Here is a 26,468-nt window from a genome sequence, read left to right on the forward strand (position 1 = left end):
CACAAAGTTCACGGGAAAAGAAAGTCAATTAATTGCATGAGTGGGTAATTAATAAAGGAGCGGAGCTTTTCATGCATAATTTCCTCCAGCTGTTGTTCCTCCTCGTCGTCCGCTGGGATATGAATACTGAAGCAAGAAGATCCTACTCTAAGTGAGGGTTTTTCTTCTTAAAAATACTACACAAATATTATTCAAGATGAACTGCCCAACGGGATTTTCAGTCTCCTGACGAGGGAAAAAAAAGAAGAGGAGAAAGTGACAGGCCTAAAGAGCTTTTAATTCAATGGGTCTTTCTCGTCAAAGTGCACTTGAAAGGCCTAACAAAGATTTCCAACATGAGGGATGGCCTTGTAATTCAATTTCACTTCATTACTTGGAGAGAGGCGCGTGTCGGATCGTAAAGCACGAGGGGGCATTATAGACAGCTCAAATGCGAATTTTTAAAGGCTTCCTGTTGTAGTGGTCAAAACATTACGCCTCTCAGGAAGCGGCAGCAACGCTGGCAAGGTCAGCCGGCAAAACATTTCCTTTAGTGCTGAAGCCGTTTGTCAAAACAAGTTTGAAAAGTTTAGTACACTGCTGATAATGCGTTTCTTTCTGAAACCGTTCCTTTAGTTGAGAAAGCACTCAAAGTGAAGCCATTCCAATTACCGTCATGTCCACACACGCTTGCACTAACATTTCTCGCCAATGTAAAGCAGAGAGGCGAAGCTGATATCCCCACTGAGCGCTCCCGCTATCTAAACCGGTGCTGGATAGCTCGCTAATTAGCCATTAGCCGTGCCTTTGTTTGTTTGTACTACTGCGCCTCTGATGGGCTGCATCATGGCTCAGTAAGCCTCTGCACATGTCCCCTGGACGGCTCTCGCCCGTCCACACCCCATAACTCCATGCTATATGGCCAAACTAGAGGGTGAATCGCTTTAGAGAAGTACAATCGCTAATTTAGAGGGCATTCGCACAGTTACGTAAATCTCATGAAACATGAAAAGAGGGTTTGGTGTAAAATATGACATTGAGCCCACTTTTGTAGCCTTTTATCTGACTGCTTAGTCACAATTAGTCGTTTGACAGCACTGGTTGACATTATTGGATGAATCGCAATAAAATTTGCAAGAAAATGTCATATAAGAGACTTATTAAGCCTAAAAAAATATCAAAAGAACAGAATTTAGAAATTTATTTAGCTATAACAACAAAACAACAACGTGAAAAAAAATTATTTACATTTTTAAAAACTAGGGAATGCTCTAACGATGTTTTTATTGCTTTAATGCAGTAATTATAGAAAATATGACACGTTTTATTGTAATGTATTTTATACAAATATCACCATTAAAATATATTTCATAAATATGTAACAAAACAAGCCTTTCTCTATCCACAAACATTATTTAGTCTAAAATATGACACTTCTTGACAGGTTTTGTGAGATTCACCCTTTAGCAGCCCATTATCTGACCCTGGGTTGGACAGACCATGGGTTTGAGAGCTTCGGGTCATTATCAAGCAAATCCAATCCCAGCCCAAATGAGAAATAACCGAGCTAAGGTCATAAATATTTTGCAGAGGTTGTAAATAATGTCAGCGCATATGATCCAAATAAAATATTGATGCGCAGATTGAATGGCATTGCGATAACAAACCGTTCAGGTTGTCCACTAATGAAGGCAGTTGGCCAATCAGTGAGAATCAGGGCTAAAGAACGTGACAGCTAATCAATGCCTACCAGTTCCTTCACCCATTTGCCAAGAAGTAAATTTCTTTCATCATTCTCCCTCTGCCATTCAGCCATCTCCCCCTTTGCAGTGAAAAAGACTGTTTGTTAGCTAGCTAGCCACACCATGCTTTTTCATCCTCCTGACAGGGTTGTGACCAGGAGGGCCGACAGTCCTAAGATAATGGCCAATTAGACCCGGTGCATCTCTACGAGAGCAGGTAGAGTGTGGCATTGGGAACCTTTAGAGCATATGGAAACTGTATTTCAAACAGGGCGTAAGACGGAATGCCATAACAGAGCAGCCCACTAACACCAACCTGTTACCAAGACATGCTAACAACTATAATGGTGTCACCATGGCGACAAGAGAACGGAAAGACGTTAATGTGGAGCTTGATAGTACACCTGCAGATTTCACTTCAACAGCAATTTAAATTCTATATGAAACCCACGCTCTGTAATGTGGACGTTTATCACAGAATGTGCCTTTATATGAACCAGTCATAAATGTATACGCAGAAATAGTTAGTGCGTTATAAAATTATATAAATGATTTATGATTTATATTCTTTGTAACACCAAAAATTTTATATATAATGCATGTATTATATGGCTTAATTGTATATAATTTATGAATTAATAAACACGCATACAAAGGTCAACATTTAAAGTGGATCAAAACGTTTAATCAAAGTTGTCCTAAAACTAAAATGCGTTTTGGATCCACTTTAAATGTTGATTATTGTGTGCATACACATAATACATACACACATATGTTTTATGACAAACAAAAACGCTCAAATTCTACATACATTCAATTTTTGCCTGTTTTTAATTAAATGTTTCTCTAAAATCTCTCTACAATTTAAAAATATATTCTTATTTTATATCAAATCACATTTTTAAGCCTAACAAATTTTACTTGAATTGCATATATGTGAAGAAACAGCAATTGTTCAATACAACAAAAAAAGCAATTTAAGTTTAGTTTTTTCCTCCTGCTTATCTGAAATCATACCTACAGTGACATATAAATAGATAGATAGATACAAAGCTCCACTAAGATATTTTTTGTGAACACACTGACCATTTGGTGCAAACCCTAAATGATATATGACTTACTAATAATTCATCTCACCTTCTTTGCACTCGAGAGCGACTCTGGACTCCAGGTTATCCATTTGCAGCTGCAGTCTTTTGAGTGTGCGGTCAGCGCCATGGGACTTGCGCTTGTAGGCGATGAGCACCGCGATGATGACCAGCAGCAGGAGGCCTCCACCTCCTCCGATCCCGATGATGGCAGGCAAGGTGAGAAGGCTGTCGGAGTAGATCTGCAGCGTGCCCGGGGAATATTCAAACCCTCCTGCCCGGATCTGTAACAGAGGCACGGGAGACTTGGCTCATTGAGGTGCAGGAAGCAAATCTCGTGTAGTGGTCTGCAATCTGCAATTAGGCGCGATTAGCATTCGTAATGTTGTTGTGGCAATTCATTTGCGAGAATCAACTTTTTTTGCGTCAAGAATGCAACAGCAGCTTTAAACAAAGACCCAAATTAAAACTTTATGAGCCAATCACATTTGTGAGACAAGCTAAGAGATTGAAAACCCATTTAGCTTGAAATGTCCTATTATTACTGGATCATTTCAAGCTTGTATTTGGAAAATAGAAAATTTAACAAGGAACCGTGTGATTGTTTACACAGCCCTGTCTTGGCAAAAAATCAATCCACGCAGTGTCAAGGTGTTTGTTTTAGCCATAAACATGTTTGTACAACAGAACAGTTAAACGTTTAAAACTAACAAGATGAAGATAATTCTTTTTTTCATTTCAAAAGAAACTGTAAGGATGTTTATTCAATAAACCAACACACACATATATATATATATATATATATATATATATATATATATATATTTTTTTTTTTTTATAAGAAAATGGTCAATACTTTCACTAGATAAGACCCTTTATTCGCTGGCTGGGGCCGTAGAGCCCTTTGAAGCTGCAATCAAACCTAAACAATTGGACAATTTGGACCCACTGGCATCTATTGAAGTACACAATATGGAGAAAAATCCTGGAATATTTTAAAGATATTGACATTTTGACATTATAGTGAACTAATCCTTTAAGTACTTGAATTTAGATTATATGAAATTTTAAAATACTTAGACTACAGTTTTTACATCTTTTATTGTTTGCATATTATTGACATGGCCACGTGACATTAAGGTTACAGTTAGAACATTTCCTATTTATTAATTGTCTGTTGTTTTATTTTAATTTTAAAAAGGTTTTTTTTAAATTGTATGTTTTTTATGATTTAATTAATTATTACCTTTTATATTAAACTCTGACATAGCATAACGTTTAATGCACTTCATAACAATTCATTATGGTTCATAACATTATTAATAGCAACGAATGTATTAATTTGTCGTCTATAAGGATGTGTCATATAAACTGGAATCAGCAATGGACTACAATTTTCAAGTAATCTACCCACAACTGCTTAAAGGGCAAAGTTTCAATTAAAACTCCTGAGATATTTTGTCCATTCTATCATCCAGCAGATGAAAATCAAGCAATTATATATTAATTTAACGTATACATTTAGTGTAATTAATTATTAATACATTTTATAAAGCAATTAACCTGTGTCTGACCTGAATGTAAATTCCAGTAATGACTTATCATAATAAAAAAAAAAATAACACCTCTCTCTCAACAACTCGCACAATCTAAGGTAGCATTCATGTAAAACAAACCATGCACAAAGTTGATTACACGGGGTTAGAGGTGTAAAAATACAGTAAAATGCTTTAGCAAACATAAATATTTGGAACTCCAGTAATACGTTACGTGAGCGTATGTACTGCACCGCAGGCATCGTGTGATGTCTGCAAAACTACAGGGACCCCTGGGAAGGCATGGAGTCAAAGATCGCAGCCATGCAAAATTTCCTAGAGAGACTCTCTCTAACAGGGGTCGCAGTGGTCAACGCACAGCTGTGTGACGAACGCACTGTATACACACACACTCTCTAATTCTCACATAGAGGCCAAAAAGATACAGAAATCACACACACTGAGAGCTGCCAGACGTGATCCAATGCACCAAGGGCGGCCCATAAGTAGGTCACTGTACTTGGGACAAGAGCACAGCTGTGTCTGCGTCTCCCCGGCCTCTGAGAGCCGCGCGGGAAGGCGACGCAAAGAGACACGTCTATTTTTGAACCAGCATTTTTCAAAGAGCATTTGTACAAACATATATTTCACACAGTTACTCAGAATTCAATGTGACATTTGCGACAAAAAATAATACGAATGCAGAAAACAGGCGTAAATATTTTTCTTCTCGGAGCATTTCGCTTTCAGAGCCATCACAACGAATGACATGCTGCGGAGAGATAAAGAGTGTCCTTTCAAGACATTTTCCTTCAGCGGGGCATTCGGTTGGTGTTAAGTTCATTCCTGGCTGCGAGTTGTCATTTCCGATCTTCTGACATTTGGTCAGTGTGAACTTGAGGATCTAAGTACATACCGTCACTTTGTGCTGTCCGGTGAGGTTGGGCCACTGCATAGCAACTGGGTCTCGGAGAGAGTCAGAACGCACGCCGTCTCTCCAATAAACACTGTGTAGTTAAGTCTGGAGTTACCCGAGCCGCAGGAATCAAATTACGACCCTGTAATGACAAAATAAGAGAAAATATATAAACCATAAAATAAAACTAACTTGAATTGTTTGGTCACACTTTATATTAGGTGGCATTAACTACAAAATAAGTATAAATGGACTAATTATGTAATGTTGTATTACAAAACACATTAGCTGCTATTGAGGTGGGATATGGGTAAAGTTTGGTGGTATGGGTATTTAAGGGTGGGTTAAGGTGTAAGAGATTTGTAAAACGTAATTTTAAATATAAGTACAGAAATTAATTGCAGATGTAATTACACATAGATATTTAAAAACAAAACAATTAAATATATGTGCATAAGTGCTTTATTATTAGATCAATATAAAATGGGACTGATTGTTTTAACATTAAAAGTGTTTTCCTCTTGATTCTCAACAGGACTTTGAAATGTAACATAATGTAGCATAAATTATGCTAATAACTGTAGTTAATGATTTTATTTATATTGCTATTATTATCATACAGTTTAATGAAAAAAAAAAAAAAATTAATTTGTTGTCATCATCCCCACCATGTGTCTACACAAAAATATTAACTGAAGTATAGAATTTTTACATTTTATACTTTAAAACAAAAACGGTTTATAACACATTTGCACATTTTAACTATTCTATTACATTTTTATCTTCACACACAAACTATAAATTATAAATTAAATATAATTGTTTAAAAATAAATTACATAACATGAAAATTATTATATTTATAATAAAAAAATCAAGAAAAACTATGAAAATCAATTTTTTTGCGTTGACAATATTGAAAATGTTGGCATGGCAAATGCGTTTACAGAATGTCTATATATAGCTAAAATATTCCTTTAAGATACTGGAATGGGTTTAAAAGATAATAGCACTGGTCTCTTTCTGTCTGAATTAAGTTTAGCATCACACAACCTTGAACACGTAAAGGTCATGCAGATATTGATTTAAAAACAGCCAAGAAAACCCCAGAGGCTCGAACAGATATGAACATATCCTGCGACTGATCTCTCAATGGAGATAAACAGGAAGGAAAATAAAGGTCGGAATACTCTGCGGCCACATGGACAGAAGGGACGGGAAAAAAGAAATGTTGATTTCAACGGCAAAGCACCCCCCTATCATCCTCAGGGTTCAGCGAGGCCACGGCACAACGCTCTTTAATGCAAATTCTGCTCCTTCCCCCTCTCATCTCATCCGCGCCGCCAACCCCAGATCAAATTAGATGAGAAATTAATTGCGTGGAGAATGTGATGCATCTCCAGAATATCCCTGATTATTTCACCAAATTGCATTTTCAGATTTTCCTCCGCTTTGCTAATGCAGCGGGTTGTTTTCTCTCCCCAATAAAGCCAGGCAGGGGATCGGGCATTAAGTAAAAAGGTTTCAAGTAATAAATTTCCATTTAACAAAGAAATATCACCCGACATGCTTCTCGACTCTCACCTCAGTCGGTTTAAAGAAAAGAGAAGCTTTCATTACAGGAGAAACCAGCGGTGCCTGTGATCAGCGTTTATAAACGAAGGGATGAAGAAGAAGTGGTAGGTATGGAAAGGACGGTTTCTAGTTCCTACTGTAGCAATTTTTATGGCATCCTTTTGCAGCTTTTATTCAGGCAAGGATAATAATATGGGCAGAAGAAGCGGCAATGTTATCGGCAAATTGGCGCAAACTAGCATGTACCTCGCATCGATCTTGAAACAAGTGGGGTGTACCTTCAGGATAAGGGGCGATGTTGGTTTGAGCTCCAGAATGCCTGTTGGACTGAGGGGTTCAAAGACGGGGTCCGGGTAGTAGCTGAAGCTCTCGTTGACCACCACAAGGGCGTGGACGTTATCCATGTAGAAGCCGATCTCATCCGGTCCGCTGCCAGTCTCAGCAAAGCCTCTGTCCGAATCAGCCACAGACGGGGCCAGACAGACCATAACGGAGTTGTTGAAAACTGTGCAGTTCTGGGTAAAATAGAAAAACAGAGAGACATAAACAAATAAAAGTTTTTCTTTATTTTAAACAATATTGTTACATGTCAATTATGTGTGTTCATTACAAAAATTAAGGATAAATGTTATTTCTTAATTATAAGAAATAATCGTAATTATATAAAAACATATAAACCACTTTTATATAAACCACTTAAAAAAATTTCAATCATCTATTTGAATGACCAAAAACAATTTTTATTATTAAAAATACCTATGATTTATTTCTAAATGCAAATGACTAATATGCAAAATATTGTAATGTATTAAAATTATCTCTATCTGAGATCATTGTCAGAAAAATAAAAGAAATTATACATTTTATATCTTATATACATACATTTTTAATAAATACATAAATAATAAAAATTGCATTATACATTTTAATTTACTATTAATATTTTATTATTGTTTCGAATTTCTAGAATTTGATCATTCTCAGGGAAAAGAAAGAAAGAAAGAAGGAGAGACAGAAAGACGAAGACAGATAGATCAAGAGCCTAGAGATGTCAGGAAAGGACAAGGAGACAGGATACTTACATGGAAGGACTCGGCAGAGCCGTACTTGGCGCGGATCTTGGGCTCTTTAATGGTGGCCAGGTTGGTGCCGCTGATCGTCAGCAGAGTCCCACCGCTGGGAAGAGAAACAGGAAGTCATCATCGAAACATGATGGGTACAGATCTCACACAATAACCCAATCATACAGTCTAGCTCAACACTTGGCCTTGAAATCTTAAGAAATATCAGTCTATCAAGCTTTTCATCCCAAAGGGAGGCAAAACAGAGCTGAGGTAATATATCCCATAATCACTTTTGGCGATGAGACACAAAAAGGATTTTCGTGAAGAGCCGGGCGTTTAAAGACATTCTACCTCTACATATGAGACACCTGTTTCATAAGTCAGGTTAGATGATATTCACAGAGCCCATCATATCAAAAAAAGAGTTTTATAGCTTGCAGTCAGTTTCTGTTAGCTTCAAGGCTAACTGTGCTAGCACACTTCTGTACCAAAAATTACTTTTCACGAGTTCGCACTTCACGTATAATTAATCATAGTAACGGTAAAAGTAAGCGTGTTTGGCGAGCTGTCAGGAGAGGGCTCGAACTAGGTGGACTACCGAGTCCAGAGTTTTTCCTCTTGTCCGTGAAAGCGGACAGGACTCTGTGTCCGACCCGATCCCTGAGTGCCCCCCCCCCGAGAGGGGATAGTAGAACTAGGAGGAATGGAGATTGGGGTGGTGGAGGATGCTCGAAACGAGATATCGAGGTAAGAAGCTTGTGCGAATTTATAGTAGGCTTCTCTTGCTCTGGTTGGATAATTGCGTGATTAGGAAACGAGAAGCCAGCCGCGTTAATTATCAGTGCGTGCTCCTCCCGAAATTTGTTTATAGCTAAACATCATTTCACGAGTTCGCACTTACGTATAATTAATCATAGTAACGGTAAAAAGTAAGCGTGTTTGGCGAGCTGTCAGGAGAGGGCTCGAACTAGGTGGACTACCGAGTCCAGAGTTTTTCCTCTTGTCCGTGAAAGCGACAGGACTCTGTGTCCGACCCGATCCCTGAGTGCCCCCAAAAGCCAATTAAGACAGCAGCCGAAACACGTGTAAGCGGCCCCCCAAAAAAGCTACTGGCTTAGCTAGAAAGGAGGAAGAGCATGGATATGTTAGTTGAAATTGGAATGGTATTAGGATGATATTATGTAGGTGTAGGAGAGTGGGCATGAAAATGTTGTGAGCGTCTCTAGCGGGAGTGGTCCACGGCGGGGTGCAGTACTCGGCTAGAGCGGTCCACTGTATTAGCAGCATGTGTGAACGACCGCTCTCGGGCGGAGCTGTCCACGGCGGTGGGTGCAAAGCTCCGGCTTATGTGGTCTGCTGCTAAAGGCAGTGGTGCAAGTGAGCGCTCTCTTACAGGAGCGGTCCACGGCGGGGTGGGTGCTGGGCTCGGCCGAGCGGTCCACTGTAATAGCAGCATATGTGAACGACCGCCTCTGGCAGGAGCTGTCCACGGCGGTGGGTGCAGAGCTCCGGCTTTTGCGGTCTGCTGCTAAAAGCAGTGGGTGCATGTGAGCGCTCTCTTGCGGGAGCGGTCCACGGCGGTGGGTGCTGTGCTCGGCTTAGAGCGGTCCACTGTAATGGCAGCATGTGTGAACGATCGTCTCTGGCGGAGCTGTCCACGGCGGTGGGTGCAGAGCCCGGCTTTTTGCGGTCTGCTGCTAAAGCAGTGGGTGCGAATGTGAGCGTCTCTAGCGGGAGCGGTCCACGGCAGTGGGTGCAATGCTCCAGCTTAGAGCGGTCCACTGTAATAGCAGCATGTGTGAACGACCGCCGCTGGCGGAGCTGTCCACGGCGGTGGGTGCAAAGCTCCGACTTTGCGGTCTGCTGCTAGAAGCAGTGGTGCGAGTGAGCGCTCTCTAGCGGGAGCGGTCCACGGCGGTGGGTGCAATGTTCGCTTAGAGCAGTCCACCGTAATAGCAGCATGTGTGAACGACCGTCGCTGGCGGAGCTGTCCACGGCGGTGGGTGCAAAGCCCGGCTTTTGCGGTCTGCTGCTAGAAGCAGTGGGTGCGAGTGTGCGTCTCTGGCGGAGCGGTCCACGGGCGGTGGGTGCAATGCTCCTGCCTGTGTTGGCCACTCGCGGTGGCAAGTTTTGTATACCATCATCTACGGCGGGGAGCGGTCCACGGCGGTGGGTGCAATGCTCCTGCCTGTGTTGGCCACTGCGTGTGGCGGGTTTTGTATACCATCATCTACGGCGGAGCGGTCCACGGCGGTGGGTGCAATGCTCCTGCCTGTGTTGGCCACTGCGGTGGCAGGTTTTGTATAATGTCATTTACAGTGGGAGCGGTCCACAGCGGTGGGTGCAATGCTCCTGCCTGTGTTGGCCACTGCGGTGGCGGGTTTGTATATTGTCGCAGCAGCGGGAGCGGTCCACGGCGGTGGTGCAATGCTCCTACCTGTTGTTGGCCACCGCGGTGGCGGGTTGTATATTGTCGATACGGCGGGAGCGGTCCACGGCGGTGGGTGCAATGCTCCTGCCTGTGTTGGCCGCAGCGGTGGCGGTTTGTATGTTGTCATGTACAGCGGAGCGGTCCACGGCGGTGGGTGCAATGCTCCTGCTTGCAGTCTGCTGCTGAAGGCAGTGGAGTGCGTGAGCGTCTCTAGTGGGAGTGGTCCACGGCGGTGGGTGCAGTACTCCGCCAGAGCAGTCCACTGTAATAACAGCATGTGTGAACGACCGCCGCTGGCGGAGCTGTCCACGCGGCGGTGGGTGCAAAGCTCCGGCTTTTGCGGTCTGCTGCTAAAAGCAGTGGGTGCGAGTGTGCGTCTCTAGCGGGAGCGGTCCACGGCGGTGGGTGCAGAGCTCGGCTTAGAGCAGTCCACTGTAATAGCAGCATGTGTGAACGACCGTCGCTGGCGGAGCTGTCCACGGCGGTGGGTGCAAAGCTCCGACTTTTGCGGTCTGCTGCTAGAAGCAGTGGGTGCGAGTGTGCGCCTCTAGCGGGAGCGGTCCACGGCGGTGGGTGCAGGGCTCCGGCTTAGAGCAGTCCACTGTAATAGCAGCTTGTGTGAATGACCGTCTCTGGCGGAGCTGCCCACGGCGGTGGGTGCAGAGCTCGGCTTTGCGGTCTGCTGCTAGAAGCAGTGGGTGCAAGTGTGCGCTCTCTGGCAGGAGTGGACCACGGCGGTGGGTGCAATGCTCCTGCCTGCGCTGGCCACCGCGGTGGCAAGTTTGTATACCGTCATCTACGGGCGGAGCGGTCCACGGCGGTGGGTGCAATGCTCCTGCTCTGTGTTGGCCACTGCGGTGGCGGGTTTGTATACCATCATCTACGGGCGGGAGCGGTCCACAGCGGTGGGTGCAATGCTCCTGCCTGTGTTGGCCACTGCGGTGGCGGTTTTGTATGCCGTCATCTACGGCGGGAGCGTCCACGGCGGTGGGTGCAATGCTCCTGCCTGTGTTGGCCACTGCGGTGGCAGGTTTTGTATACCGTCATCTACAGCGGGAGCGGTCCACGGCAGTGGGTGCAATGCTCCTGCCTGTGTTGGCCACTGCGGTGGCGGTTTGTATATTGACGCGTACAGCGGAGCGGTCCACGGCGGTGGGTGCAATGTTCCTGCCTGTGTTGGCCACTGTGGTGGCAGGTTTTGTGTGCTATTGTGTACACGGCGGAGCGTCCACGGCGGTGGGTGCAATGCTCCTGCCTGTGTTGGCCACTGCGGTGGCAGGTTTGTATACCATGATCTACAGCGGGAGCGGTCCACGACGGTGGGGTGCAATGCTCCAGCCTGTGTTGGCCACTGCGGTGGCAGGTTTTGTATACTGTCGTGAACAGCGGGAGCGGTCCATGGCGGTGGGAGCAGTACTCTAGCTAGAGTGGTCCGCTGTAAGGCGGTGGGAGGTATTAGCATCTACGGCGGGAGCGGTCCACGGCGGTGGGTGCAGTGCTCCTGCTTGTGTTGGCCACCGCGGTGGCAGGTTTGTATAGGGTCATCTACGGCGGGAGTGGTCCATGGCAGTGGGTGCGATGCTCCTGCTTGAGCTGGCCACTGCAGTGGCGAATTTTGTATATGGTCATTTGCTGCGGGGCGCGTCCGGCGGTGGGTGCAAAGCTCCGGCTTTTGTGGTCTGCTGCTAAAGGCAGTGGGTGCAAGTGAGCGTCTCTTACAGGAGCGGTCCACGGCGGTGGGTGCAGGGCTCGGCTTCGGCGGTCCACTGTAATAGCAGCATATGTGAACGACCGTCTCTGGCAGGAGCTGTCCACGGCGGTGGGTGCAGAGCTCCGGCTTTTGCGGTCTGCTGCTAAAAGCAGTGGGTGCATGTGAGCGTCTCTTGCGGGAGCGGTCCACGGCGGTGGGTGCTGTGCTCCGCTTAGAGCGGTCCACTGTAATGGCAGCATGTGTGAACGACCGTCTCTGGCGGGAGCTGTCCACGGCGGTGGGTGCAGAGCTCCGGCTTTTGCGGTCTGCTGCTAAAGCAGTGGGTGCGAATGTGAGCGTCTCTAGCGGAGCGTCCACGGCGGTGGGTGCAATGCTCCAGCTTAGAGCGTCCACTGTAATAGCAGCATGTGTGAACGACCGTCGCTGGCGGAGCTGTCCACGGCGGTGGGTGCAAAGCTCCGACTTTTGCGGTCTGCTGCTAGAAGCAGTGGTGCGAGTGAGCGTCTCTAGCGGAGCGGTCCACGGCGGTGGGTGCAATGCTCGCTTAGAGCAGTCCATTGTAATAGCAGCATGTGTGAACGACCGTCGCTGGCGGAGAGCTGTCCACGGCGGTGGGTGCAAAGCTCCGCTTTGCGGTCTGCTGCTAGAAGCAGTGGGTGCGAGTGTGCGCCTCTGGCGGAGCGGTCCACGGCGGTGGTGCAATGCTCCTGCCTGTGTTGGCCACTGCGGTGGCAAGTTTTGTATACCATCATCTACGGCGGGAGCGGTCCACGGCGGTGGGTGCAATGCTCCTGCCTGTGTTGGCCACTGCGGTGGCGGGTTTTGTATACCATCATCTACGGCGGAGCGGTCCACGGCGGTGGGTGCAATGCTCCTGCCTGTGCTGGCCACTGCGGTGGCAGGTTTTGTATAATGTCATTTACAGTGGGAGCGGTCCACAGCGGTGGGTGCAATGCTCCTGCCTGTGTTGGCCACCGCGGTGGCGGGGTTTGTATATTGTCGGTACAGTGGGAGAGCGGTCCACGGCGGTGGGGTGCAATGCTCCTACTCAGTTTAGCCACCGCGTGGCGGGTTTGTATATTGTCGATACGGCGGGGAGCGGTCCACGGCGTGGGTGCAATGCTCCTGCCTGTGTTGGCCGCGCGCGTGGCGGGTTTGTATGTTGTCATGTACAGCGGAGCGGTCCACGGCGGTGGGTGCAATGCTCCTGCTTGCAGTCTGCTGCTGAAGGCAGTGGGTGCGTGTGGCGCCTCTCTAGTGGGAGTGGTCCACGGCGGTGGGTGCAGTACTCCGGCCAGAGCAGTCCACTGTAATAACAGCATGTGTGAACGACCGCCGCTGGCGGGAGCTGTCCACGGCGGTGGGTGCAAAGCTCCGGCTTTTGCGGTCTGCTGCTAAAAGCAGTGGGTGCGAGTGTGCGTCTCTAGCGGGAGCGGTCCACGGCGGTGGGTGCAGAGCTCCGGCTTAGAGCAGTCCACTGTAATAGCAGCATGTGTGAACGACCGCCGCTGGCGGAGCTGTCCACGGCGGTGGGTGCAAAGCTCCGACTTTTTGCGGTCTGCTGCTAGAAGCAGTGGTGCGAGTGTGCGCTCTCTAGCGGGAGCGGTCCACGGCGGTGGGTGCAGGGCTCCGGCTTAGAGCAGTCCACTGTAATAGCAGCTTGTGTGAATGACCGCCTCTGGCGGAGCTGCCCACGGCGGTGGGTGCAGAGCTCGGCTTTGCGGTCTGCTGCTAGAAGCAGTGGGTGCAAGTGTGCGTCTCTGGCGGGAGTGGACCACGGGCGGTGGGTGCAATGCTCCTGCCTGCGCTTGGCCACTGCGGTGGCAAGTTTGTATACCGTCATCTACGGCGGAGCGGTCCCACGGCGGTGGGTGCAATGCTCCTGCCTGTGTTGGCCACCGCGGTGGCGGGTTTGTATACCATCATCTACGGCGGAGCGGTCCACAGCAGTGGGTGCAATGCTCCTGCCTGTGTTGGCCACTGCGTGGCGGGTTTTGTATGCCGTCATCTACGGCGGAGCGTCCACGGCGGTGGGTGCAATGCTCCTGCCTGTGTTGGCCACTGCGGTGGCAGGTTTTGTATACCGTCATCTACAGCGGGAGCAGTCCACGGCAGTGGGTGCAATGCTCCTGCCTGTGTTGGCCGGCCTGCGGTGGCGGGTTTGTATATTGACGTGTACAGCGGAGCGGTCCACGGCGGTGGGTGCAATGCTCCTGTCTGTGTTGGCCACCGTGGTGGCAGGTTTTGTGTGCTATTGTGTCTGGCGGGAGCGGTCCACGGCGGTGGGTGCAATGCTCCTGCCTGTGTTGGCCACCGCGGTGGCAGGTTTGTATACCATGATCTACAGCGGAGCGGTCCACGACGTGGGTGCAATGCTCCAGCCTGTGTTGGCCACTGCGGTGGCAGGTTTTGTATACTGTCGTGAACAGCGGGAGCGGTCCATGGCGGTGGGTGCAGTACTTAGCTAGAGTGGTCCGCTGTTAAGGCGGTGGGAGTGTATTAGCATCTACGGCGGAGCGGTCCACGGGCGGTGGAGTGCAGTGCTCCTGCTTGTGTTGGCCACTGTGGTGGCAGGTTTGTATAGGGTCATCTACGCGGAGTGGTCCATGGCGGTGGGTGCGATGCTCCTGCTTGAGCTGGCCACTGCAGTGGCGAATTTTGTATATGGTCATTTGCTGCGGAGCGGTCCACGGCGGTGGATGCGATGTTCTGCTTGGCATTGCCACTCCTGTGGCAGATTTTGTATACGAACGTCTATAGCGGGAGTGGTCCATGGCGGTGGGTGCGATGCTCCTGCTTGAGCTGGCCACTGCAGTGGCGTAATTTTGTATATGGTCGCTTGCTGCGGAGCGTCCACGGCGGTGGATGCGATGCTCCTGCTTGGCATTGCCACTCCTGTGGCAGATTTTGTATACTGACGCCTATAGCGGAGCTGACCAGGGCGGTGGGTGCAATGTTCCTGCTTGGTATGTCCACTGTGGTGGCAGATTTTGAATATGGCTGTTTATAGCGGAGCCGCCCAGGGCGGTGGGTGCGATGTTCCTGCTTGGTGTGGCCGCTGCGGTGGCGGATTTTGTATTTGGTCGATACAGCGAGAGCTGGCCGTTGTAGAAGGAGTGATGACGTGCCTTGGGTGATTTCCTGCGGGGTGGTAGGTTTGGAGTTCTGTTGGGACTGGTTAGGGTCTGGAGGGCTTTTTGATGAGTGACTGGTCTGAACGAATGTAGCTTTTGTATGCGTTAGAAGACCAGCGCCGAGGGTTTGGATTTGCTGTTGGGAGAGACCTTTCTCTGCTGCAGTGGTGGCTGCCCCTATTCTGAAGGAATGTGTGGAGAAATTTTTGATGGGATTCGGAGTAAGATAGGACTGATTTGAGGTGCTTTTGGAACCAGAATCGAGATACGGGGTGGTTGGAATCATCTGTGAACAGAGGGTCGAGTGGAGTTTTAGTTTGGGATTTCCTGTATTGGAGGAAAGCTAGAAGTGTTTGAAGGGGAAAAGTAGGAGTTTGGAGGTTAAAAATATATATGAAATGCCCATTTTTGGTCTGGTCCGTTTTACTTTGTTTGATGAAAAAGGATACGGTTTCGTGGTCTACGATAGATAGGTCGGAAATAGTGGGGTGAATATTTGGGTCGAATCTGGAGTTGACTGTAAATTCTGAACATCTGAGGAAACCGAAAAGGCCAGAATGAACATTGCATCGAGAGTGCGAGCAGTATGGATAGAAGAGTAGCCTCTGCGGAGGGTGGATATGCATTTTGAGAGAATTTCGAGGTGATGGGCATCCTTGAGTCGGATCGGGAGGATGCCTTTTTGGATGCCCTTGATTAAAAGTGAAGTCTGAGCATTGGTTATTTGAGGTGAGGCGATGCCGTGGATGAGTTTATGGAAAAACTGGATACCACTCAAGTAGCCCTTAATAGAACTGACTTGCAGGTTTTGAGGTGTTAAGAAAGGAGATGAAAGAAGTGATGGATAGCAGGGAAAAATCAGGGAATTGGAGGTTATACCTTGCCTGGAAAGATTTAAAGCATTTCCAAGCGGTCAGGTAAGATTGCAGGGTTCTGTGAGAAACTGCTTGTAGGATTGAGTCGAGGAGGCTTCGAGGAGGGACCTTAAAGGATGGTTCGCTGGGATATTAGTTGTGAAAAGAGAAGCACCTGGGTTGCATAGGGTTCCGCTTCTGGTGCCAGCATCCTGGATTTCTGCAAGGATCTGTGCTTTGATGGAATTGGGGACGGGGTGGGGTCGGTGGGCGGCATTTGAGGGCATAGGAAGAGGGTTAGCAGTGGATACTGAGAAAGGGTGGTGGGCGATGGGAGAGTTGGCGGGGGTAACTCATGGGAGCTACTTGTGGGGGTGGGTTGGAGCTCACGGCGGCTATGGCAGGGGATCTAGGGGAAAGAGTGGAAAAGATAGGGAGGTAAAGAAGAATAGGTGTGTGAAGATGGTGGGGGTCTTGAACCTGGGTTCAGACTGGTAGCAGAAAAATAGGGGAGGGGAGGAGGAATAGGAGGTGGTACGGCTGGGATCGTCAGTGGAGGCATCTGTGTGCCTGTGCTGGCACCTATGGCTGGCTGGGCTGTGGGAACAGAAATGGACGAGTTAGGTCCTGGAGGAATAGGAGAAACTTGAGGCTGGTAAATAACGGACAGTGGATTGGGGGCTGGTTGCCAGGCATGGTCGGGAGAGACTTGGGCAGAGTACTGTTGGTGTGGGTTCAACTGATCCAATGAACAGAGTGGGTACAGGCTAGGCTGATGGCTTGTGGGGCTGGAGCCGTGGTGCTTGCTGCGTGGGTTGTTTGCTGGAAACTGGAGGAAGAGCTGCTGGTGTTTGGGTCCTGGGCTTTGCTAGCAGTAGCTGGGAGCCTTCTGCCGCCTCCTGGTGGGCGGCGAGGCTTAATACGGGTGCAGATGCTGACTTCTCGGTCTTCCCCTGGGAGAATTACGGCTTCTTCTAGTTGTTTCCTTTCTTTTGGCTGGAGGAGAAATGTTTGGCGAAGCTGCGCCTGTTTGATAAGTCGAGTACAGCGAGAGAAGCTCGGCTTTGTTAGCGGCGGGAGAACGGAATGTTCGCGTTTGCGAGTGCTTGACGCAAAAGCCGGAATTGTCCATTTTGTTGCGGATGGAGCGGAAGAAAAGGCTGCACGGTAGGGAGAAGCTGGGAAGCTTGAGGACGTCTGGCAGGTGGAGGCGAACGTGATCTTAATCGCGTTGGCGAAAGGATAGTCACTCGCGTTAGTTTTCTGCCTCTGGGCGCCGCCGCTCGTTTGAAGTTCGGGCGGGCGTTAGCGTGCTTGCTCAGCGGAGTCGTGGAGGGCTCGGTGTCCTCGATTTCGTAGGTTTCTGGCGATTGGTCTTGTTCGGACATGCTGGATACCATGCTCGAAACGAGATATCGAGGTAAGAAGCTTGTGCGAATTTATAGTAGGCTTCTCTTGCTCTGGTTGGATAATTGCGTGATTAGGAAACGAGAAGCCAGCACGCGTTAATTATCAGTGCGTGCTCTCTCCCGAAATTTGTTTATAGCTAAACATCATTAAATGACAGATTTTTGGTAAAAAAAAAAAAATACTGAGACCTTTAACTTTGCCTTACTTCCTGTTTCAATAGGAAATCTGTTAACCCTAGAGCTCGATTTGTCTTAGCAGGGTTTTGGAGAGTTTTGGAGACCTGCTTGTTCACAGCGCACTGTATGTGTGGAGTTCTTTCAGTCTCTCTTTTTTTTTGTGTCTGTGTCCGTCTCAGAGAGAAATCTCTCTTAACTCAGGTACAGGCTTTAGGGAACAAGAAAAAAGACACACTGCCTACACTGCCTCTGCCTACCACTATCTAAGATATCTCATTCCAAGCATATGCTTGCAAGTATGCAACTGTACACTTGATGCATTGCAAGCATGCAGCCCTGTTATTGTATTACTTTGGCAGCGACCAACCTCAATGCTTACAAATGACATTAAACCAGATGTGCTACAGTACTTGTGTCAAAATGTGGTTTAACTTATTTCAAGTGTATGCACTAGCACGGCAGGTTTTGTGCTTATTTCTTGTTTGTCCTAACTTTTGATATCTTGGCATCCGTCTTTGTTTGATGATGCTATCCTGCTTTTTAGGCTGATCGAACACGCAATTGTTTCAAGATAGTAATGTGCCTAGGGTTTCCAATACTGACGTCTTGTGTTCACAAGCTTGTTGACATATACGAGGTCTGTGAGTTTGAGTCTCACGCCGAACCGCCGCTGATGTCTCTGCCTGTTTGCCTCTGTGACACCTGCTGCGCCGTGGCCCTGAAGGGCATTTTCAGCTCAAATCAATACAGCTTCAGTCGGCGCACACTAACAGGCTCTGGGGCCACAACGTTTGGGTTCTGGTTATGTCTGTTCAAGCTAGGGGTGACTTCTGCACAGGCGCAGTCATTTCCGGTACTGCTTTGATCCCTGAGTGTGTGCGTTTGTTTTTCTGAGGCAGATGGAGGGGGGAAAGGTACCGTGGTACACACTCCTGGGGGATAATGGCCCCGTTCAAAGCAGGGCTCGGTGGAAAGAGTGCACGCTTGACTGTGGTGGTCTGGGTCAGCAAAAAAACACACAATCAGACAGACTAGTGAGTATGTGTGTGTCGTGACATAACCGCATCGCAAATCTTTTGTGAGTACAGAAAAAAGCCAGGAACTTCTTCAGTCAAACTCAAATATAATACGACTTATATACATACGCACATACACACATAAAAATGTAAAATGTATGCAATATCTACCGTATTAACTGCCAAACAGGACATTTATATATAGTAGTGTTTTCTATAATACTGTATACACACATGAAAAATACATAAACTAAAGTTTATTGTAATTTAATTGTTTCTTATATATTTTACATAAAAATGTAATTTTCTATGCACACACTATATATATATATATATATATATATATATATATATATATATATATATATATATATATATATATATATATATATTTATATATATATATACATACACACACACATATACAGACACATACACACACACTATATAGACACACAGATGAGAAATTATTAAAGGACATAATTCTGCAATAATTTAAATCAAATACACAAATACTACTTTTTCCCATCACATAGTGCTATGCACAATGTATAATTACCTAAATACAATAATACAACACAGTACTTATATGGTATATATTATACAATTTTGTGCCAAATTAAATATCACTGTTCAGATAATCTCTTTCTTTCTATTTTTTGGCTTATATCAAGCTATAATTTAAACCAGACCTTATTCTGTTTAGTCACTGCTCTGGTTACATTAGACTAGGAACATAACCTTAACGAAACATCAGAAGTCATTCAAATACCGCTTTGAAAGCAAAACACCTAACAATTGTTCTACACAGATGTCTTCTAAGTGCATAAAGACAATAGCTTGGCTCTATAGCTTTACATTTTTCACCTTTTTGCTCTCAGAGAGCGGAACGCTGACACCACACAAAAGTAAATAAGAAAGTGAGTGATAGAAACAGAGAAGGAGCAAGAGAGAGGGAGGGAGTGTTGAGAGCTTCTTTTCATCTACAGGCTTTTAAAGAGCTCGCTCTATAACCCGCAGGAGCAGTGAAGTTGCAGGTGATAAGTGCTCCATCCTGCCTGCCCCATCTGACACTGCTGATGGTGTTTCTATAGACTTGTTGTTTTTATTCCACCCCTGACACCGACAGACCAGACATGCTTTAGTGCAAATCGCTGCTCCTCCCTGGAAAGCTGCAAAAACATCACCTGACAGCGGCTCCGTTCGCAGGTGCAGACGTCTGATGGCGTGAAGGGAGCGACTCTGGAGCCTAGCCTAAAAGAATCTCATTTTTCAACCTCTTAATGAGTTCTGCTCATGTGTCAAGAGAAAGTGTAACACAAATGGCTTCGTATTGATTTTTATTACTTCTTTGTTGTTCCGACTTCCTTCAGCGAGGCAGAAGGAATTGCCACGGTTTTTAATTTTGCCATTTTTATTAAAAGCGAAAGTAGAAAGATGACAGAAAATGATGACAGGTGAACTGGGAAGCAAAGTGGGTTGGATTTGAACCCATGACTACCACATGAGCACTACAACACTATATTTAATATATGTCACGAGCACATGTGCTCATCACAATGCCACTATAAAAAAATATGTATATACAAAATACCTTCTCTCTGAAAGCTTCACATATCTAGATCAAGTGTTCAAAAATGCATTTTCTGAAAAAGATTCATCCTTTTAAATCCCTAGCACACTTCCACAAATCATTTTGAAAGTAATACATTGTTAAGTAAGATATTGTTCCACTAAGTAATTATTGGTATAGTTGTGACCATCCCTATTCTTTGGATTTGAATTATTACTAAAACCTTATATGGTTTATATGGGCCATAAATCTACAATACAGTTAAAAGAAATTTGATGTGTGTTTTTTTAAAATGACTTTAAAGTTAAAAGTTAAAAAAACATCATTGTTCTCCATCTTTATAATAACAAAAGTATATATATATATATATATATATATATATATATATATATATATATATATATATATATATATATATATATATATATATATATATATATATATATATATATATATATATATATAGAGAGAGAGAGAGAGAGAGAGAGAGAGAGAGAGAGAGAGAGAGAGAGGTAATGTAATGAGTAATTAAGAGAATATTGGGAAACAAATTCAAACTTTACTCTTTACTCCATGATTCTTCTCTGCTCAGTGTAATAGGAAACATAAACAACATTGTAGCCAGGTGTCCATTGTATCGTGAAGTCACAATATTTCGGTTTTAACAACTGAAACGATGAGCATGTAATAGTAGCGTTGCCTACCTAGCAATGGTCCAGTCCGGGTCTATCTTCAGGATGGTGGGGTCCTCTGTGTAGTTAAACTTCACCTCAGGGTTCCTCAGCTCAGCAGAGTCAATGTCCACCATAACCGGAGTACTTCCCGCGATCACGCCAGCCGGGTCACACGCACACAATCTCTTTAGAGCTCCGCCTACAGTAGCAGAGGAAGGTGTGTTAGAGAAAGAGCTATGAAATGTTTACTGTAATTCTCATCCCTATTAGAGCATGTGCTGTGTAAGCATGTCGTCATATTCATATTTCATCATGACACAGATTCTGTACTCAGTAAAAGTTAAGTATGTTTGATGAAGCTCCATCATTTGTGTTAACAAGCATATGGGTTTCAAAGACTTGGGCTGTGTTTTTTTTCTGTCTGTCTGCTTTACTCTCTCCTCCTGTACTGGAGACGTGCCTGCAATCTCCATGCACATCCCCTTAGCACGTTGCCATGGGAACGCTTTTCAAGATGCACACCCCAGAAATCCTCTGAAGACTGCACATATTTTGACAAGGTGGTTGTCACAAACAAAAAAATAAAAATATAAAAATAAAAAGATGGAAGAGTGCAAAGAGAGCGAGTTGTGGAGTGGATAAGGCAGAAATTTCCTCAAAGGTAAAATATACAGACATTCAACGGAATGAAGTGCAAAATGCAATCATTGCTTTGGGATATTTTTTCGAGATTTTGCATTTTAAATATGTAATTTGGATTACAGACATGTAGAATAAATTTGAATACGAATTTGCTGGATATTATGAATGGAAGATACAAAACACACACGCACACACACACACACACACACACACACACACACAGAGGAAGCAGGGCATATGAAAGGGAGGTTTCATTTGAAAATGAAGATGTCATGGAAACCTGTTTAGCTCTCTTTTCTACAAAACATAAAAGCAGATGTTTTACAAAATGTCCAAGTTGCTCATTTCCATGCAATGAAAGTATGCTAGGGACAAAAGCTAAGCTAGCTTTTAGTAAATAATTCATTCACATTTAGACTGGCAATGATATTTTATGGATAGTGCGCAAATGTCTTTTATAATTTTATACATTTTGGTGTTTTTGCCTTTACATGACAGGACAAATCAGAGCAGACAGGAAGTGAAGTGAAAGACTTTTATGATGCTTTATAAGGCAAAACGACTTATACGGTCTTTTATAAAAGTTGTTATTTTGAAAAATTTCTCAGAGCAGAAGAACAAAAAAGTCGCATTAGGAAGTCAAAGAGGTCTAGAAAGACAAAAGAGTTTAAAATTTGGGTAGATAATTCTGTTAATTGTGGCTATTTTGGGTCACAAATTTACTTCGACCTCCTTCCCTTTTCATTTCACTGAAGTAAGCAATGCAAACATGATTCAAAATATCTTTTTTTAAAATAAAAATAAAGCCATACGGGTTTGGAAAGTAAGTGATTTGAGAACATTCATTTCGACTGAACCATCCCTTTAACGCCCCCGCGGAATGGGTTAACAGGAAGTGGACTTTCTCTGTGAAGTGAACCCTGGCTCGGAGACCAGGTGTGGCTGACGTCTCAGTCAGCGAGAACCGCGGTAATCCTCATTCTCTCCCTCTCTCATGTCTGAGACTTGGCAGCGAGACAATGTTTTTATTCTCCGCTGCAATGCAGAGCGGTCTGGTGCTACCGATAGACAGGCGGACGGCAGGAACACTCATTCACTGTCCCCATCCACAAACGGAAGCGCACAATCGACCGGGACCGCCTGTGCCATAACGTAGCTGATGTTCTTGCCTTCAAAGTGTCTCTTTATGCTGTAGATACATGCCGAGGGGTAAAAAAAAAAACGGGCCTGGGCGTTTTGACTGACGGAATGACAGGTGGACGTGCTAAGGTGAGAAGCCGGAAGACAGCTTTTTGGAAGGATACAGATAAAGACAGAGGGAGACAACTTGGCAGATGAAAAAGGAGAGAGAGAGAGAGAGAAAAAAGGACCACATTAACAAGCGAGTGGAGACTGTATGTTGGCAAATGCTTCACCAAAACAGCCAACAGGCTAACCATCAAAACGACTGGCACAGAGCCTATGGAACGTATAAAACAATCAAACAAACAAACAGAAACTATATGACAGACAGAAACACAAAGTTAGAAAGAAAGCCAGACAGATGGAGGGATAAAACGATAACAAGACAGACAGAAGGGCAGCCAAACAGACAACTGTATGCTTTTTTTATATGTGGGGCTTTTGACTTATTAATAAACTATGGAAACGTGTTCCTGATATAAGATAATAGAATCCTCATAGAATCCATTTTCTAAGTGTGATTACAACTTGAATTTAGCCTTTTTTCCCCACAGAATTTACACTTGTAAATTTGTAATTGTGCACTTTTCTTCTCAAAATTCAGATTTTACATCTCAAAATTTTGATTCATCTTTCCAACCCCATTTTTTTTCCTCACAATTGCAAGTTTATATCTCACAATTTAGAATTCCTTTTCAGAATTGGGAAACTGTTAACCAAAGGCACCAACAAAAAGATAAAGAGGATATAAAGAAAAGCATTACTTTTTAAAGTGACAAGGGTGGCGCCCAATGTTGACTGCAACAGAGCTGCCAGCGTTGAGATGGTTTCCTTCAATAGTGATTCTGGTTCCCCCTGAAAGAGGTCCTTGAACGGGCTGAACACGTGTGAAGTACGGCGTCTAAGGAAGAAAATTACATCAAAGAGACACATTGTTAGTTACTGGAATTTTATTTCAAACATTATTATTGACTACACTACCGTTCAAAAGATTCGATTTGGAAAATATTGGTAAACTTTTTCTCTATTGGTAAAAGTCTCTTATGTTTACCCCCAGCTCACTGAAGTGATTTTTACATTTTATTATTTGTTTTTCTTACTTGAATGCTTTTGGTTATTTTATTTTATTTAATTATTTTTTTTTACTGCTGCTGTTTTTTGCATCTATTCTTATTATTAATAACAAATATCAAATAAAAAATGACCATATTATGTTTTATTAATATAGCAATTTCTCCGAATTGACTTTGCTGACTTCATCGACTTCAAGCGGGTGTAGTGCAGTTCATATTTTGTGATTTCAACAAAACATACATCATTTTGAAGTGTTTTAATGGAGAATGTAAAATAAAAATAACTCAAAATGCTCATTGTTACTCATTTTGCCAGCACAGGTCGCATATCTTAAAACATGTAATTTATTCCTGTAATGGCAAAGCTGATGAAAGTTAGAAATAAGGGTAGTGCATTTATACACAGGTTTGGAATTATATGTATCTGATTTGCATTTAAATTATCCAATAGACAGGCAGATCTGAATATATCTGTAAGATTAAGCGTCTCCAGACTCTTAGAGACTCACCACAAAGGTGAAAGCCCTGGGTGAGAGGGCTCTGTAGTCAGCCAGACAGTCTCTAACGCACACCTCCACCTGGGCTTCCTGTACGCGGTATCCTGTGGCGTCGTTCAGCAGACACACAATCCTGCAGAAGAGAAAAATGTCAGAATCCTCTTTAGGGTTCATGATTAAAAGCACCACTAAGTTACCAAAGGCCTCAAGGGGACGAAGGTGAATGGATGGATTTATATGAAACAGCACAAGTAAATATTATTACTATAATTAATCTATGTCTGATTTATTACTTGGCCAGATGGAATTTTCAGACTTTTTTCTACATTTTCTACACTGGTTTCTGTAATGCAAGGATTCGTGATATATTTAAGGGCAAAATGTGTTCAGTTTAACTACTATACACTAATGCTGAGAAGAAAAAAAAAATCAGATAGCCAGTGCTAACAATGTATTAAAAATGCACTCCGTGGAGTTTGACAAGTGAAAAGCAGGAGTGTTTTACACTTATAGATCTTCTGAACAATTGGCAAGTTGTTCAAAAAAGCAGTAGAATCCACAGAACACACTGTTTTTCTATTCCTTTAAAAAAAAAAAAACTAAATATGGCAGTAATGAAGTCGAGTTTTATACAAAACCGATTGTTTCAAAGCAGATTCACTCTATTAAACAAAACAGAAAAATTGCAAAAGTTTTCCCCCACCTTTCTGCACTAACATATTCCTCTTCAATAGGAACGCAGGGTACTTTTCCCAGACAGACACCTGTCATAATGTCTCTAAACTGTAGACCCAGGTTCTCTCCGGTGATGGTGAGTCTGGTTCCACCTTGCCGTGGTCCAGTCTCAGGTAACAGCTGTACAATGAGTTAAACAGAGACATTAGTTTGAATGGAGGTGGAATGATGCTATGATGGGCCAGACAACAATACAAGAAATGTAAAAACACAAAAATAGTCTGGGCATTTTTTTTAAATTCTGATATCTGTAGAACATTTATTGGACCTCTGGTCAGTTGACAGGTCTTGGCATTGAACTTTGTAGCTCCTTATAGTCTCACAGTTACAACACAAACTCAGATGCCTTGCATTTTAATGGAGACAAATCACCCCTCGGCGCAGGGGAGCAGAAGCCCCTGATGCTGGGCTTGGTAAGACACCTCCCTCCAACCCCCCCTCAATCCATCCTCTAATTGAAACTTATTACCCAGGCTCCCGGATCCACGCTTCAGAGCCGCATGGCGCAAGGCAGTAGGATAATGTGATTTATTTAGCCGGATTATTCTCCGTAACGAGGACAGGTGTGGCATGACAAAACAAATATGGTGAATGATGTGCAGTGGTAACAGCAGGACGGAGCCCTGTAACAGTCATCATGAGGGAATTACAGGTACTCTGCACGCCTGATCTCTCGACCACAAGGTCTCCACAGATATCTGGAGCTGGGCCTCAGCTACATTACTGCCACAATGGCCGGGGGCCTATAATAGAGCCTTGGGGGACTCCTTTGTGAAAAATTATGCATCACAGCAAACCATACATTCAACAATTGTGAAATTAAAATATTTACAATAAAATTCCGTTTTTCATTTTGTTACTGCCTCAGCCACACTGACAACTGAAAAATAATTCCCTTTCAACTGGAACCTAAAACTGGCCACACAACACAGGAAGTGGGAGTAGAATCTGATCTGGAACAGCAGGAAAATTAAACTGAAAGAAATTCAACACAGTTCTGGGAAGGTACATGTTTTTCATTCTGGTATGATAATTCTAATAATAATAATTCTAATTAAAATAAATATTTATCCATGTATATATCAATTATTAGTATTATCAAACCAACCACCTATCCTGATATGCAACCATTCGACTATTTCTTTTTGATCTTTCTTTTCTGATTTGACAAACCAACATTTACCATAAAATGGTATATTCATTTGTTTAAAATTCAAGTAATTTTAATTCCACATTCTTGAATCCTTATATATGAGAGGCATTTTCAAATCAGTTCTAAAAGGTATACGAACTTGCTGCATACATAACTGGCAAGAGCTGGGCAACTCAGATTGGCTGCCTACATGTACTGTAACTTATGCCTGGAACAAGGTTGAGAGTATTGATACAATGAGCACTTTTGAGAAAGAACAATTCACTGGATTGCCAAATTCCATAAACAGCACAGGCTGGCTGCTTCACA

General features: G+C 44.5%; 1 protein-coding gene across 1 annotated transcript in view; it reads right to left on the reverse strand.

The window, feature by feature from the left end:
• The window catches only part of LOC122328577 (plexin-A1-like), a gene marked incomplete at its 5' end in the record, with an annotated part of 73,459 nt that overhangs the window by 25,965 nt on the left and 21,026 nt on the right, over nt 1-26,468 (reverse strand). Inside the window, 11 exon segments of the mRNA XM_043224322.1 lie at nt 2,859-3,093; nt 5,261-5,292; nt 5,295-5,378; nt 5,381-5,402; nt 7,113-7,349; nt 7,917-8,010; nt 20,908-21,048; nt 21,050-21,076; nt 23,466-23,602; nt 24,284-24,404; nt 24,975-25,126. Of these exon segments, the coding sequence (XP_043080257.1) occupies nt 2,859-3,093; nt 5,261-5,292; nt 5,295-5,378; nt 5,381-5,402; nt 7,113-7,349; nt 7,917-8,010; nt 20,908-21,048; nt 21,050-21,076; nt 23,466-23,602; nt 24,284-24,404; nt 24,975-25,126 (1,282 nt within the window).

Source organism: Puntigrus tetrazona, chromosome 23 (assembly GCF_018831695.1).
Source record: "Puntigrus tetrazona isolate hp1 chromosome 23, ASM1883169v1, whole genome shotgun sequence".
NCBI lineage: Eukaryota > Metazoa > Chordata > Actinopteri > Cypriniformes > Cyprinidae > Puntigrus > Puntigrus tetrazona.